Source organism: Pan troglodytes, chromosome 1, assembly GCF_028858775.2.
Source record: "Pan troglodytes isolate AG18354 chromosome 1, NHGRI_mPanTro3-v2.0_pri, whole genome shotgun sequence".
NCBI lineage: Eukaryota > Metazoa > Chordata > Mammalia > Primates > Hominidae > Pan > Pan troglodytes.
Window position 1 is genome coordinate 136,932,049 of NC_072398.2, and position 17,474 is coordinate 136,949,522.

General features: G+C 40.7%; 1 protein-coding gene across 7 annotated transcripts in view; it reads left to right on the forward strand.

Moving 5' to 3' along the window:
• The first annotated feature begins 323 nt into the window (after positions 1–323).
• Positions 324–17,474, forward strand: part of ARHGAP29 (Rho GTPase activating protein 29) — a 97,141-nt gene continuing 79,990 nt past the window's right edge. For 3 of the 7 annotated variants that reach the window (XM_054668031.2, XM_001156219.7, XM_063799480.1), the window contains exons 1-2: positions 10,808–11,041; positions 16,814–17,050. In XM_054668031.2, the coding sequence (XP_054524006.1) occupies positions 16,846–17,050 (205 nt within the window). In that variant the 5' untranslated portion in view covers positions 10,808–11,041; positions 16,814–16,845. Of the gene's footprint in view, positions 514–10,807; positions 11,042–11,355; positions 11,374–16,813; positions 17,051–17,474 lie in introns of those variants that run through there. The other 4 variants (XM_054668034.2, XM_009425690.5, XM_063799477.1 and 1 more) reach the window with 3 other exon arrangements.

Below are 17,474 nucleotides of genomic sequence, written 5' to 3' on the forward strand. Positions count from 1 at the left end.
GAAGGAATTCAAAGTGCCCACCTGAGAAATGTCTAATTAAACAAGGACAGAGAACCTGCTCCCTGCAGGAGGGTACAAAAAGTCACTTTTCCTCTAAGTCGCTCTGCCCGCCCTGCTGCAAGTCAAAAGGGCGACCGACGCGGCCGCGGTTGGGACAACTTCAGGCCGGGCGCAGCTGACCGCCGCGTTCTGCGCGCGAGCGAGCAGCCGCCCCAACCTGCCGCGGTCGCCGGCCCCAACCTGCCGCGGTCGCCGACCCCGCCCCCCGGGAGCGCGGGCCAGGCCAATGGGCTGGGCTCCAAGGGGCGGGGCAGGCGGCCGGCGCAGCCGTGGCGGTAGCTGCAAAGGCGGCGGCCGCTGTGGTGGTGGTGGTGTCTGTGGCTGCGGCTGCCACTTGGCCGGGCGTCTGCGGGCCGTGGGGGATGGGGGCGGCGAGCTCCAGCCCTCGGCGGTGGCGGCGGCCGTAGGTGTGGGGCGGCCGTCCGCGTCCGGGACGCGGGATGGAGCGCCGTGGTGAGTGTGAGGAGGTGGCGCTCGCTTCGGCCGCGGCGGTGGTGGCTCCGGGCTGGGGTCGCCCGCGCGGGCGCCGGCTAGTTGCCGTCCAGGGTCCGGCAGGGGCTAGGGGCGCGCCCGGCGAGGCAGGCGCGGACGAGCGAGAGGACGCGGGCGGGCGCTGCGGGTACGCCGCGGACCCCGGGTGCGCGCTCTGAGTTGTGTGACGCAGGCGGGCAGCAGGGGAGAAGCTGGCCGGGTGGACTTTCCTCCCCTTACAGGACTCCCCGAGCGTGTCTCAGCCCCGCTCCCTTTGCTAGCCACCAGCACTCATCGCCTCACTGCGGAATTCAGGGGCTCCTTTACCCTTACCCCCTTGGTTTTCTTCACCGGGTCTCAAGTCCGTCTTTCTTACTGGGGATGCTTTTTGGAAGTTTGGTGACGTTTTCTGAAATTTCAGTCTGACACATGCAAAGGCTGAGTAAAACAGACATCTCATGTTCCATATTTACTTTTTCTTATTGCACTTCACCTCACCTAGACCCTGGCTATTTATTACTTTGGGGGAGGGAGATCTAAGGTTGTAAAACACCGTCTTGCGCATTCTCACCGTGTGCCCCTTCTGGAGCGTCTCTGTCGTTCCCTCCCACCCTACTCCTCCCCTTCTCTCTCCCCACTCATTACTGCCTGGTCTCGCCCTTCCACCTTTTCCCAGCCATGGCTCTAGGGCAAGTCGTGTGCTCTGCAAAATAGGAAGGGACAAGCTGGGAGATTGCACCTACCACCTGGAGAGCGGACCCCTGTGCGTTTGTTTCACTAGGTGTCCCAGGACCCGGTCTGTGATAGAAACCTGGTGTTCCCAGGGAGGATCTTGCCTTGGTTTAAACAGAGCAGCCAAGGACGTTCCTCCCTTGTCTTTCAGCCCCTCTGATTTGTCCGAGTTTATCTCACCTTTTCACCACCACCACCCCTCTTTAAAAACCAAGGGTGGCGTTCCACATTGTTTTTTTTGGATCTTTGACATCCTCTGTTTTCTAAAGATGGATCTTTTTTGGGCGGGGGATGGAGGGGTTGGCGGGGGGAAGGGGAATGTTAGGAGATGTTTTATGAAAGTTCTAAGTACCTTTTTGCTCTACATTTACCTTTTTCTTTATTAATCTTTGGGAATTAGCTTCGCTTCCTCCTCATTCAGTTTGGGAGAGGAGATTCCCCTTTCAAGAAAAATACTTCAAAATTAGATATGAAAGTGAATATTCAGAATGAGTGAATCACAACAAAACTATGGGAGTCTTGGAGATTAGGTCCCTTTCTGTAGTGATTTCTTTACGCAGTTTGCCAGAAATGCTTATTTCAAAATGCCTCCTTGTTACAGGAACTGTGTAAGTAAGCAACCCTGATGCTTAAGCTTCATGAGCTTTACAGTATGTATACAGTTCTTGTCTGATGATTCTGAGAAGAGTTTAAGAGTGAACTTGAAGAAAATAGAATAGGCCTGAGTAGAAAATGTTTTAGTCCCCAATTTGGCAGGAAATAGAACTTTGGCTGAGATGTAGAAAAGCGCTGCCCAAGAATGTATAGTGGTTGGTCATTACTGCTCCCCTTACCTCCTTAAAATAGAATATCTACCTCAGTTGTAAGCACCTTCACTTCCTCACATGTAAAGGCTCTTGACCTAGGAACATGGGCTTTTATAGCCACTGCTCTTGGTCCCGGGGGTTAGTATAACCACATTGAACAAAGTTCATGCCCAGAAGTCACCCTAAAGAATTTTCATTCTCGTATCACTTATTCATTCAGCATTCACTAAGAAAATTTAGTCTGATCCCATTTTGTGGTAGACAGTCCTGTAGAACCTTTGCATCTTCGGTAGCAATAGACAATATTGATGGGGCCCAAGGTATAATATCGTGAGTTTCCCAAGTATGTTGAATATCCTATGGGAAAGTAAAGGGATGCTTTATTTTTAGTGGAGGAAATGAAAGGCTTCTCGCAATTTCCCCCACACCTACACCGCCACTGCATTCCTAGGCAACGAAATTCTTTTGTCATTTAAGATTAGGTTCATATTCTCTAGAATTTTATGTAAATGGAATCATACCAAAGATATACAGTGTGTATGTGCCTGGCTTCTTTCATTTAGCTTAATGCTTTTGAGATTCATCTATGATTTTTTCCGATGTCATGGATATGTAATGTTAAATAGTATTCCATCGTAAGGCTGTACCACAGTTTGTTTATCTGTTGATGGAGTTTGGGTTGTTTTGTTTTTGACTATCATGAAAAAAATTGCTATGCATTTGTATACAAGTTTAGGGGTGAATATATGTTTTCATTTCTTTTGGATGCATACAAAAGGAGAATTACTGGGTTGTATGTTAAATGTACATTTCCTGTGTAAGAAACTGCCAGGCTGTTTCACAAAGTGATTGTATACCTTGTATATAGAAGCATGTATTACAGTTACAGTTGCCCTACATCCTCACCAACACTTAGTAGTTCAGTCTAGCTGAAATTAAAATTTCTTCTGACTATTCAGTGGTATCTCATAGAAGTTGAAATTTGCATTTCCCTGATACTAATGGTATTGAGCAATATTTCATGTGCTTATTGCCCAGTTGTGTATCTTCTTTTGTGCAGCATATGTTCACTTCATTACTCATTATTTTATTGGATTGTTGTTTTATTTTTATTGAATTGTAAGAGTTCCTGATATATTTGGTTACAAATCCTTTGTCAGATATTTTCTCCCAATTTGTGGCTTGCATTTTATTTCAACACTGTCTCTCAAAGAGCAGAAGTTTTAAATTTTTTTGTTCAATTGTTTGTTGTTAGTGTATAGAAAGAAAATTGATTATAGTGTATTAACTTTGTATTCTGTGACCTTGCTATATTCATTTATTAGATGTAGTAGCTTATAGGCTTCTTAAGATTTTTTTTTTAAGTCCCCAACCCACCATCTCTGAGTATTTTACTTCTTTCTTTTTAAATGTGAATGCATTTTATTTCTTTCTCTTGTCTTACTGTACTGGCTAAGACCCTCAGTAACAATATTAATCCTGATCTTAAGGAGAAAACCTGTCGGTTTTTTTGTAGATGCCTTTTATCAGATAGAAGAAATTATCTTCTATTCCTACGTTGTTGACTGTTTTAATCATGAATGGCCATGGAATTTAGTCAGATGCTTTTTCTGCATCTTTTGAGATGATCACATGGTTTTTCTCTAGTGAATGTTAAACTAAGCTTGCATTCCTTGGACAGACCCTTCTTGGGCATTATGTATTATCCTTTTTATATATTGTTGGATTTGACTTGCTAATACTGTGTTAAGAAATTTGTTTTTTGTGTGTGTTTTTGGGTTTTTTTTTTTTTTTTTTTTTTTTTTTTTTTTTTGGTAATGTCTTTGTCTGGTTTTGGTATCAGGGTAATGCTGGCCTCATAGAATGAGTTGGGAAGTGTTCTTGTCTCCTGTATTTTCCAAGAGTTTGTATAGGATTATTTTATCTGGTTCAGTGAATTTTATCAGTGAAGCTCATGTAGATGTAGTTTTCTTTGTGGGAAATTTTAAATAATGAATTCAGTTATTTAATACATGTAGTGCTATTAACATTTTCTGTTTCTTGTGTCAGGGTTAGTAATCTGTGTCTTTCAAAGAATTTTTCCATTTCATCTGAGTTGTTAAGTTTATTGGCAAAGTTTTTTGTAACATTCCCTTGTATCCTTTTATCCTTGTGTCTGTAAGGTCTGTACTGATGTCGTTTCTTCCATTCATATTAGTGATTTGTGTTTTCTCTATTTCTTGATCAGCCTAGCTAGATATTTATCAATTTAATCTTTTCAAAGAACCAGCTTTTGGTTATATTGATTTTTTTCTGTTTTCTGTTTTCTAAATCATTGATTTCTGTTCTTATCATTATTTACTTCCTTTTGCTTACTTTGGGTATAATTTGCTCTTTGTTTTCTAGCTTCTTAAAGTGGAAGCTTAGATATTGACTTTAGACCCTTCTCTTTTACAATAAAGCATCTAAAACTGTGTATTTTATCTAACCATGACTTTACTTTGTAATCTCCACATTTTGAAATGGGTTTTCATTTTCATTCAGTTCAAAATATATTAAAATTTCCCTTGTGGAAATTTGACCCATTGGTTATTTTAAAGTTTTATATATATATATATATATATATATTTTTTTTTTTTTTTTTTTTTTTTTTGAGACGGAGTCTCGCTCTGTCGCCCAGGCTGGAGTGCAGTGGCGCGATCTCGGCTCACTGCAAGCTCCGCCTCCCGGGTTCACGCCATTCTCCTGCCTCAGCCTCCCGAGTAGCTGGGACTACAGGCGCCTGCTACCACGCCCGGCTAATTTTTTGTATTTTTAGTAGAGACGGGGTTTCACCGTGTTAGCCAGGATGGTCTCGATCTCCTGACCTCGTGATCCGCCCGCCTCGGCCTCCCAAAGTGCTGGGATTACAGGCGTGAGCCACCGCGCCCGGCTAAAGTTATATTTTATAATTTACAAATATTTGGGGATTTCCTGGCTATCTTTCTGTTACTAGTTTCAAATTTAATTTTGTTTTGATCAGAGGACATACACTGTGTGATTTCAGTCCTCTTAAGTTCATTGGGACTTCTTTTTATCCCATATATGGCCTATCTTATGAATATTCCATATACATTTGAAATGAATGCATATTCTGCTGTTTTTTGGTGGAATTTTCTGTAAATGTCTATCAGGTCAAGTTGATTGATAGTGCTATTCAAGTATTCTATGTCCTTAATGATCCTTAATGATTTTCTGTTATTCTATCAATTACTGAGAGAAGAGTGCTGAAATCTTAACTGTCATTGGGGATTTGTCTATTTTTTCCATACATTTCTCTCAGTTTTTTTCTCATACTCTGGACCTCTATTTTTGGTACAGATACCTTCAGGATTGTTGTCATTATGATCAAATGACTCTCTTATCATTATGAAATGTTGCTTTTTATCCTTGGTAAAATTCTTTGATACCTATATTATAGAGCTACTTTGGCTTTCTTATGATTAATATTTGCATGGTGTGTCTTTTTCTGTTGTTTTACTTTCCATATATCTGTGTCATTATATTTCAAGTCTGTGTTTTAATAGGAAAAATATAGTTGGGTCTTACTTTTTTACTCACTCTGAGAATCTCTGCCTTTTTATTGGGCTGTTTAGATTATTTATATTTAATGTAATTATTGGTATGATTGGGTTTAAGTCTGTTACTTTGCTGTTTGTTTTTCTATTTGTTCCATTTGTTGTTTCCTTTTTCTTCTTGTCCTGCCTTTTTTTTTTTCTTTTTTTTGATTTTTTGAAATTCTATTTATGCCCACTATTGGCTTAATTAACTTTATCTCTGGAGATTTTAGTATATATTTTTAACTTACAGTATACCTTCAAATAGTATTACACTACTTTACCTATAATGTAAGAACCTTACTGTATACTTTCATTTCCTCCTCCTTTACGCTATTGTCACAGATTTTGCTTCTGTATATGTTATAAATGCCACAACATATTGTTACTACTTTGTTTTAAACATCAGCTTTTAAAAAATTATAAAATGTGCCTGTTTTGAAGCTTTGTTGGGGTGTGGCTAGAGTATAGTTTTCACTAAAGCTAGGTTAGATGTACTATGAGGCATGCCCTGGGGTCTCCCTGGGGTGTTCAGTAGGTCTCTCTACTCTGGCTGATGAAAATGTGGAGTTCTTCCAGCCCTGTGGGAAACCTGGGAATTGTCCATCTATAGCTTTCTGGAAATTATTTGCCAATCCTTGTTGTGTTTTGCTGTATACATGTGCATCTTGGTGTTCAGCAAGATAATTAAGAAATTCCCTATGCAAATTTCTGGAGCTCTTTCTTTTTCTACATCCTTAGTCTCTGGTACTCTGTCCTACAGATTCTGGCAACTCCAATCTCCTGGAACCATGATCTCTGTCTCTTCAAGTTGTCAAGGGTGCTATGGTCAAGAATGTGACTTTAGGCAGAAAGTTGGGGTAATTGTGGGGCTTACCTTATTTGTTTATGATCCCATCTCTCAGAGATGACAGCCCTGAGCCCAGTGCTGTGTGTAGTTCAGTGTCTGAAAACAATATATATTTTGTCCATTTTTCTAGTTGTTTACTACAGTGGAAGAGTATGTCTGTTTTTATTTATTCCTCCATTTGATTTTTTATATATATAAATATATAATATATATAAATTATATATATCATATATAATTACATATATAATTATATATCATATATAATTATATATATAACATATATATATATAATATTATATATATAACATATATATATATAATTATATATAAAATTACTATTTTTTGAGACGGAGTTTTGCTCTTGTTGCCCAAGCTGGAGTGCAGTGGTGTGATCTTGGCTCACTGCAACCTCTACCTCCCAGGTTCAAGCGATTCTACTGCCTTAGCCTCCCGAGTAGCTGGGATTACATGTGCACGCCACCACGCCCGGCTAATTTTTTGTATTTTTAGTAGAAATGGGGTTTCACCATATTAGCCAAGCTGGTCTCAAACTCCTGACCTCAGGTGATCCGCCCGCCTCGGCCTCCCAAAGTGCTGGGATTACAGGCGTGAGCCACCGCGCCTGGCTGCATTTGATATATCTTTTAAGGATAATCTAGAGAATTTTCTTTCCATCTTTTTTCCTGCAGTTTATTTGTTGAAGAAATCATGTTTATGCTATAAAATGGCCCACAGTCCAGATTTTTCTGGGTAGATACTGTGGCATAATTTAACAAGTTCTTAGGTCTTATAGTTTTTTATAAAGTGGTAATTGGATATAGAACAGGGTGTTTCACCTCGGCACTATTGACCTTTTGGGCAGGATAATTCTTTCTTGGGGATGAGGGTAGTCCTATGCATGTAGGAAGTTTAGCAGTATCCCTGTCCTCTGCCCACTAGATGTCAGTAGAATCCCCCTCCCCAGTTATGACAACAAAAAATGTCTCCAGATATTGTCAAATGTTTTTAGACCCATGTTCTGCTATGAAAAGTAGGCTACCTAAACTACAGAATTGTCTTCAGGAAGATGAAGTAAAATTAACAGTACTGGTAATGTCACCACTGCAGATAGAAAGAATACTAATCTGTGCAGTCTGGTACCACAAACATTTTGAAGAGAACACATGAGGAAGATTTGGGGAATATAAAAGTTAAGGCTGCACCGAATGGCTGACTTGAACAGTGTCATAGAGGATGTGAATTTCTGTTTGAGAAGGAAAAAATACTAGAGGCAATAGTAATATAAATGGTAAAAACACAAGTATTTAAAAAAAATTATATGTTGCTTCCAGAAATGTTTTTCTGCAACTTGTTGAAAAACTTAAGCTATTGGACTGCTATGGTAGATATACTGATGGTTTTACTCTTTTTTTCTGAACACTACAATTTTATTATAGACCAAGAATTTCGGACTTGCAGAAAGGTATTATTGCATCTATTAATGTGCTTTTCATATTTAAAGTGTATTTGTGTGATAAATTACTTCAAACAAAATCAAGTCAGGGGAGATTAATAAAATAACCCTTTTAAATTAAAAGTAAACTACCATTTTTGCAAATATTTCCAAATGTCATCATCCTCTGGATGAAGGATGGCAGATAATGTATTTTTTTAAAGGTTTAAGAGGAGGATTGAGATTGAGAGACTTCTCAAAATTTCCCTTAGACAACCTTACTTATAGTTTATTTAACCTTCTAAGTAACATTCCTCGATTCCCAAATAGCCAACTATTGTGACTCTGTGTCAGATCCTATGCACAGTAGTTGGCTGTTTTGGGATGGCTTAGGGGTAGTTCTGGTTTAGGGGGTGTTGAGAATAACCCAGAGCAGCTATGAGGGACAGACTTTGCTTCCTTGAGCTCCCTGAGAGTTGTCCAACCCCACTCTCCTTGGCCTTCAGAATTCTTTCTTCATCCCCCACTGATGTCCTTCAGTTTTGAGTCATCACTGGGTGAGTGTCCATGGTGCATCATTCTCCAGTGGGGTTTGAAGGAGTCTTTGTTTTTTAGATGTCTTCAGTACTGCTTGTCATATTAGTACTGTTAGGTTTGAGGTGTAATGGAAAAAATTTTAAAAATGAAGTCTGAAAAATAATTGTGGAAGCAGGTAATCAAGGAGCCTTGGATTCTTATGTTTATATTTTTAAGGTAACAACCTCAGAGCCTAATTGGCTTCATTTCCCCCAGAACTGTTTGCATGTGAGAAATGACCCTCTTTCCTTTCTCTATCGGTGGGTAGTCTCTATCACCTCTGTTTGTCTCTTTTATCTTCCTTATCTCTCTCCATCTCATTTTCTTTCTCTGCTTCCCCTTATCTCTGCATATTTCTTTCTTCTTTCCCTCTTGTCTTTCTTTCTCCTTTATTGTTGTCTCTCTTTCCTTCTCACATATTTGTCTCTCCCTTTGTCTCTCTTTCCCTGCTTTTCTCTCCTCCTTGTGAGCTCCTTTCTCTTTGTCATACCCCCACCTCCATCCATACACCCTCTCTCTCCATCAGGAACTTGTTCATGATTTTGTCAGTGATGCTTCCAGTTCCATTTTAGTCAGCAACACAGTCCTCTTTATTAAGGGAAATGGTGTATAAGTGCAAAATAATATATTTTAAAATAGACTTAAGAGGGTGTTTGAGGTTGAGGGACTTCCTCAAAAATTTCCTTCCAAAAACCTTACTTATGATTGAATCGTAGTTGCACTGTTCAGCCTCCCCTTGGCCTGGGGACTCCTTTGTCTCCTCTTATTAGTTTGCTTCAGTTCAGGCATCATTGGCTTCCATGGTGAGAGTCCTTGGCGCATTTTTCTTTTTCAGCACGATTAGAAGGAATTTTGGTTTTTGAGGTTTCCTATTTGTGGCAGGACCTTGTTACTATTATTTTGGGGGTTTGAGGGGAAAATCTGTGTAAGTTGAGTCCAAAAAATCCAGTATGGTGCCAAAGTAACCAAGGAGCTGAGTTTTCTTATTTATCTTTTCTAAGTAGCACCTGAGGAGCCAAATTTGTTGTATTTTCTTAGCATTGTTTTTCCTGTAAGGGTTCAAATATATGTCTATGTAAGATGTCCCTCTTCTTTCTTTGTCAATGAGTTTTTCTCTTGCCCCGCTACCCTACTTTTGGTTCTGTCATGCTCACTTACTTTTCTGTTTGTTAAGTGGGTAGTCTCTCCTTTTATTTTTCTTCCTTATTTTCTCTTTTTGCCTTCACTTATTTCTGCCTTCCTTGGTTTTCCTCCCTTTTCTTGTGTCTGCACCTCATTTTCTTTCCAGTTTTCCTCAGCACATTCTCCTGTGTCTTTTTCTGTTTCTCCCGTGTGTGGTCATTTTTCTCGCAGACCCCAGCACTACCCACAGTCTCCCTCCCTGTGTTTTTTCCTCTGTTTCTCTATGAGTTCTTTCTGAATGTTCCAGCACTGAGGTAAGTGCCATCGCTTGTTCCAGCGAGTGGTGTGATATAGGGACTATGTGCTTTCTAGCCCTGCTTGCTATAATTATTCCATCTTTCTCAGACTTTTTTTTTCTTCTCATTATGAAGTGAGTTTGAAAGTGTAGCTAAGAAAGAAAGGACCGGGCACAGTGGCTCATGCTTGTAATCCCAGTACTTTGGGAGGCTGAGGCGGGTGGATCACCTGAGGTTGGGAGGTCGGGAATTCGAGACCAGCTTGGCCAACATAGCGAAACCCTGCCTCTACTAAAAATACTAAAATTAGCTGGGCGTGGTAGTGGGTGCCTATAATCGCAGCTACTCAGGTGGCTGAGGTGGGAGAATCAATTGAGCCCGGGAGGCGGAGGTTGCAGTGAGCCGAGATCACGCCATTAGACTCGTCTGGGCGACAGAGCGAGACTCCGTCTCCAAAAAAAAAAAAAAAAAAAAAATACAGATAGGCCTAAGTGGAAACTATTACCCTCCATAGAGGGCAGAGGGGCAGAGTAGATGGCTGGTTTTGAGGTAGTTCATTCTTCATTCAGACGTGTGGCGCCCTTCCCCAGGCCCTAACCCCTGGAAGAGGGAGGAAAACGGCGATCCACCGAAGTGTCTCATAAGAAATGTAGCTGCTCATCTGGCCATTAGCCGCATCTAGTCCTCAGGTGACTTTTCTCTGAGTCGCTCTGCCTGTCCCCTGCAAGCCAAAAGGGCAGCCGACGCAGCCTGTGATGCTGGGACAGCGTCCGGCCGCGCGCAACTGACGGTCGCGTTCTGCGCGCGAGCTAGTTGCCTCCCGGACCTGCCGCGGTCGCCGGCCCCGCCCCCGGGAGCGCGGGCCAATGGGCTGGGCTCCAGGGGGCGGGGCTGGCGGGCGGGCGGTGCGGCCGTGGCGGTAGCTGCAGGGGCGGTGGCGGCTGCAGTGGTGGTGGTGTCTGTGGCTGTGGCTGTGGCTGCGGCTGCGGCTGCGGCTGAGATTTGGCCGGGCGTCCGCAGGCCGTGGGGGATGGGGGCAGCGAGCTCCAGCCCTCGGCGGTGGCGGCGGCCGTAGGTGTGGGGCGGGCGTCCGCGTCCGGGACGCGAGATGGAGCGCCGTGGTGAGTGTGAGGAGGTGGCGCTTGCTCCGGCCGCGGCGGTCGTGGCTCCGGGCTGGGGTTGCCCGCGCGAGCGCCCGCGAATTGCCGTCCAGGGTCCGGGAGGCCCGCGGGGCGGCCCCGAGTGGAAGCGGTGGCAGGCTGCGCTAGGGACGGGTGTCCTCGAGCCAGGACTGGAGTCCTCGGGAAGGGTCCGGCCGGGGCTAGGGGCGCGCCCGGCGAGGGAGGCGCGGACGAGCTGGGGAGGACGCCAGCGGTGGCCGGGAGGAGACGGTGACGATCGTAATTAAAGTTAGCACACAGCGCGTACAACGGGTCCGCCTGCCGTTCTGAAGGTTTTGCACATTTTAACTCTTTTAATGTTCAGAACACTCCATGATTGTTCGACTCGGTTCACACGGGGAAACCGAGGTTAAAAACCTGCCCAAGCACACAGACTAGTGGTTGGCAGCGTCAGGACCTAAACCCAGGCGCTTTTGCTCCGGAATCCATGCTCCTGATCACTATGGGTCTGTGTTCTTGCCTGGATTCTATTCCCGCTCCCACCTGCCCTGACTGCAGCCCTCACTCCAGTTGGGCTCTCATTCCTGAGATATTTTAGGATTTCCGTGGTGCATTTTCTCCTGGTCTGTGTTTTTTGGGTTTCGTTGAGAGTTTTCCTCAGTCTCAGAGGTTTGTCCCAGTTCAATTGTGGACGTGTTTTGGGGTTTGACAGTTTTAATTTAAAAAAAATTTTTTTTTGGGCGGGTGAGCTGGAGTTGGACGTTTCAAGGTGGAACCCTCGTGACTGACGAGCCTCTTGTCTCTATGTTTATCTTTTTAAAACTTTCTCAGAGGGTATTGGCCCCAAATGTTTTCGGAGGGCAGGATATTACCTGCTAATGGCAGGAGCTGAGCTCTCCTTCCCTTCTCTCCATCTGTCTCTGTGACTGTATCTCTTGTCTATAGTTTATCTTTTGTCCGTCGTTACCACCGTCGGCTGTCCATTTTGGTTGCTCCATTCTTCCCTCTTTATTTAAATTCTTGGATGAGGAACTTACTCTTTGGCAAAGAGTAGTTTTGGCTGGTCAAAGGAGAGTACTGCCTGCCAGGAATGCTAGACATTCTGGAGGCGTGGGATGCTGGGCAGCTTCCTCTTTTTAAAGCGTGCTAGGTTCAAACTGTACAGAAATGAAGTGCATGTGTATTGCATGCCTTCCTTTAAAAATTGTTTGCATAGTATTGATAAAACTCTTTCTCACATGTCCCTATTCTGTTTTTGTGGAGAGTGCTTTTTAAAACCATAAAGATTTAATCATCGTTTTAGGATGAGCTCATCTAATCTTTTTAGCATCTCAAAGTAGATTCTTGCCAAATCTGAAATTGTGCTGAAATAGCAGATTTCTGAAATATCTGGCAATTTTTCCTCAAGAAGAAATGGTAAAATGGGAAATAGTAAGTATAGATGTTTGGGGGCCGTTTTACACTTCAATTAGAGAGCCTAAAATGAAACTACTGCCGTAATGTGCATTTGGCAGGGGGCATGCGTGGGGCAGCGGACATTTGATTGACACAGGCTCCTGCAGTCGTGGGGGATAGGAAGTTTGTGTCTACATTTCTAATGCACACAACACTTAGATTTACAACATACAATGGAAGTGGTTTTGCACGGTAATTTTCCACTTGCTAGAGAATTCTTTGAGAAGTGGATAATACATGTTTTTAATATTGTTGGTTTGAAGTTGAAAGAGATGCACCAGAATTAGTGTGTCAAAAATATTTTGCACAAGTCTATTTGCACAGTTCAAATTTCACTTGGAAGCTTTTTAGTAGGTTTCCACAGAGTCAGTTAAGTTTCTACAATTGTTTCCAGTCCTGTATTTCTTGCTCACCATCCACTTATGTATTGTAGTGAAGCCACATCTTGTTCAAAAACAATTTCCCACAATAAAGCACTGCTAGTAATAATGACTTTTCTTTATGGTTCATCTTTATGATGAACCAGGCACTCTGCTAAGTACTTTGCATGCGTCATTACCTAATTAAGTTGCCAGTTGCAGTCTGTTAGTAACTACGTTTTATGTTACTTCCAACAAGAGAATATTCATTTTCGCACATGAGAAAGTAGTGTATATGATCTTGGAAAGTGTGTGTTGTTCCAGCTTCTCATTATCATAGTCCATTTATGAAAGCTTGGGTTAAGTTTGTTATTTTAAACGTTTTTTCAATTGTAATGTTTCCTTTTTTTACTCTGGAATATGAAAAGTAGTAATATATAACAAAATCAGCACATTAATCATTATAATGCTGGCTAGAGGTAGGGTATAATCCTTTTTTATAAGAGGAGAAGAGTTCCTCTTCTCCTTGCCATGTGTTTGATGTTGTTGTTGCTGTGTTTGTTTTTTGCAGATTTTTAAAGTCTTGTCTAAAAATGTTCCAGCAGTTTTGAAACACTTTGAAAGTTTGGGTTACTATTTTACATGTAGTTACTTAAAGTAAATTATTTCTGCTAAAATAGGTAAATTGTTTTAATGTCTTTAATTTTTGTAACCATCTTTACCAGTGACAGTGACCAATTCTCTAATTTACCAAGTTTAAAAGCTGTCATAACTAAACAGAATGACGTTATTAAGTAAACTGCAAGAGTGATGTTTTGTTAGGCTAATAGGCATTTTGGTTAGTAATTTGTAAAAGAGCTGCCCAAAAAAGACACTTTGAATTTTTGTTTTGTTTTTGTTGATGGGAAGGAAGACTTAGATATAATAATAATGCTCAAAAATTGCCCTAGATTCATTTTAGAAATGATGTACGCATATAAGGATTAATGTTAGATAGGTTTGAAACTAGTTTAAATGTAGAAGTTAGATTCTCAGAAATAATTTGAGATTGACAAAAGGACAGTGAATAAACAAACTTTAAAAATTATAAAGTGTGGTCCCCAGTTTAATAATCAGGAGGAGCAATAATAGAAATCCAACTTTGATTTCAGTTTTATGTAATCTTCCCTCAGCTTCATATACTTTTCTTTTTGAAACATACCATTTTAGAGAGTTTTTTAAAAATTTATATTTTCACTTCAAAACATTGCAACAACCCAGAGTTATTTTTGTTTCTGTAAAAATTAATTGAAACTTTATAAGTTTATAAGCCTATCTGCAGATAGTTCTAAGTAGTTCATTCCTCATACGCCAAGCATTGTGCTATGATCAGAGAACACATGGTTAGCAAATAGACATACATGGTCTTGATTTCCATGAGATTATACTCTAGCTAGGAAGACATGATCTATTTGAACTGTGGTATGAGCAACGATGAAAAGTAGAGGATACTATAGAACATCTCACAGGAGATTCTACTCTGGTTTGATGGTAGTGGTTTTGCTGGGGGATGGGGATGGTCCAGGAACGTTTCTTTGAGGAGGTAAGCTTTGAGCTGAGATCAGAGTGAGTAAACAAAGGAGAAGGAATATTCCAGGCAAATAGAATTACATATAGACAGGACCCTGAGCTGAACAGTTGGTGTTTTTCAAACTGTAGGGTCATGACCTATTATGTGTAGGAAACCAAGTTGGTGAGTTGCACCCAGCATTTTAAAAAATGAAATGGGATGGAATTTTTAAAAACTCACATACATCCCATGGAGCCTTACCCAGAAGCATGCCACACACAAACATAATACACTTAACATGTATTATTATGTAAAATTATTTCCTGGTGAGAGTCATCGTAAACAAATACTGTTGGAAGAATGAGAAGGAGGTGTGTGTGGCAGGAGTGTTGAGAGCCAGCAGGTGTGTCTCCATATGACATTGCACAGGTAGGTAGGAGCCAGATCTCATGTTGAGCCTTGTAGAGCATGATAGCTTCTCACTTATCCTTTGGAAGGGTTTTCAGTAGAGAAATGACATTATGAGATTTATGTTTGAAATGTTCACTCACTACATTTGTGATGAGACAAGAATGGATGCAGATAGATCATTAGGAAAGTAGTATAGTAGCTCAGAAAAGAAATGATGGTAATTCACTAGTGTGGTAGCAGTAGAGAGAAGTGGGTTGATTAGAGAACCCTGTAGATCAGAAAGAAAAATGAACTATGGAGTTGGGTGAGATATAGGAAGGAGTAAATGATACAATAATATATCTTACATATGACTAGAAACGGATATTACATAAAACTTTCTAGTGGGCCAGGCATGGTGGCTCATGCTTGTAATCCCAGCATTTAGCTAGGCTGAGGTAGGAGGATCACTTGAGCCCAGGAGTTTGAGACCAACCTGGGCAACATAGTGAAACTGTATCTCTACAAAAAAAAAATTCTTTTTTTTAGCTAGCTAGGTGTGGTGTTGTGCCCCTGGAGTCCCAGCTACATGGGTGGCTTCGGCGGGCAGATGGCCCGAGCCCAGGAGTTTGAGGCTGCAGTGAGCTATAATCACACCACTGCACTCCAACCTGGGTGACAGAGTGAGACCCAGACTCAACCCCTCCCCCCTCCAAAAAAAAAAAAACCAAAAAACTTTCTACTGTAAATTTTATAGAAGTCCTTAGTCATCTACCATTTTTAAAGTAGCCAAATATTCAAGACAAAATACTTGAAAAAACGTGTTAATAATAAAGTGTGAGTTAATTTAATTCCTCCAGTTATTTCCTTTTTGATTTCCAGAGATACAAACAAGATTAGAACTTTTAACTCTGGAAAGGTAAAATGAGGGTGAAGAAGAAAATAACTATGATTTTCTTGAGTTCCAGCTATGTGCCAGTATTAGGTGTTTTAACATATGAAGTCTTCTAATTTTGTGATCCCTTTTCATCCTCACACAAGCCTGTAAATAAATTGTACTGGTCACATATCTAGAAAATACTAGAGCCAGGATTCAAATCTAAATTCTTCTCATACCAAAAGATTACCTTTTTACTACCATCCTGAGATTATCAAAAATATTGCTCTGATGATCACACGTGTTTATTTAACCAGTCAGAGTATGTCAGATTAGTGGGCACCCTTGTAACTTATTTTCAACAAAGAAATATCCTTGATGAGACTTGGTAATCCAGGATGTGTTGTGTGTGTATGTCTGTGTATATGTATGTATATGCATTATTAGGAAAAACTAACTGTAATTGAACTTTTATGTTCTCGACACTTCTGTATCATCGCGTCATGTAATCCCTACAATAATCTCATGAGATAGGTGTTGTCAGGATGTTACTCCCATTTTATAAATGAGCATACTGAAGTAAAGAGATGAATAGATCATACAATAAGTGACAGAGGAGGATTTTAAGAACAGGTATTTCTTTTTTCAAAGCCCATATCTCATCTTTATTTTTGAAGGTGATGTCATGGAAGGAGAATATGACCTTCTACTAAGTGATGTTTCAGAACAACTTTTACAATTAAATAAAATTCTATACCCTAGGAATCAAGAGGAAGTTATTAAGAGCATGGATTTTGGCATCAAGGCAGATACAGGTTTAAGTCCTAGTTCATTATCAGTTGAGAGCTTAAGACAAATTTTTAACCTCTAAACCTCAGGTTCCTCATTTGTGAAATGTAAAGAACAATAGTTTGCATGTCAGACTTGTCAGAATTACTGGTATTTAATAAATGGAAACTGCTATTATCAATAATACAGTGATTGATTATTGATTTTTGATTTTTAAAAATTTAAAAATAGGATACCAAGGTGGGCTGTGGGCTGTTTGTGAAAATCTAGTGTAATATTTCCCTGGCTGATTTAGTTTTTGTGTTTCTTTCTCTCTCCTCGCTTGTTTTTGTTTTGTTTCTTGCCCCCTTAAGGGTTTCAGTTTTTCTGACTGTTACATGAAAGGATGATTGCTCACAAACAGAAAAAGACAAAGAAAAAACGTGCTTGGGCATCAGGTCAACTCTCTACTGATGTTACAACTTCTGAAATGGGGCTCAAGTCCTTAAGTTCCAACTCTATTTTTGATCCGGATTACATCAAGGAGTTGGTGAATGATATCAGGAAGTTCTCCCACATGTTACTATATTTGAAAGAAGCCATATTTTCAGGTTTGTCACTTTTCTATTAGCATTCTTGCTGGATAGTTTGTAAAATTTTAAATGCTGGCCTAGCAGATAAGTTTGTACACAGTGGTAGGAACAGGGTATTCTGCTTTAGTTATTTTAGTGCTTTTTTCGCCAAATCTTTGATGGTTACAGTGTAAACTATTTTATAATCAGATAATAGTGTAATACCTAATAGAAACTTCAGTGTGAGGGAATAAGAATACAAAAAAGAAAAATATCTTTGATTCCTGTGGTTGGGTCCATTTGACGTAGGAAAATTTGACATCATTGGAATTTTAACCTTTTTGTTAATGGTAACACAGTGCATTGATTGGTCTTAAATAAGCTGACTAATGTTTATAATTTACATTGTTGACACTGTTACCTAAATTCACCTTTCCACATTTTAGATGAAGTTTTGGTATCT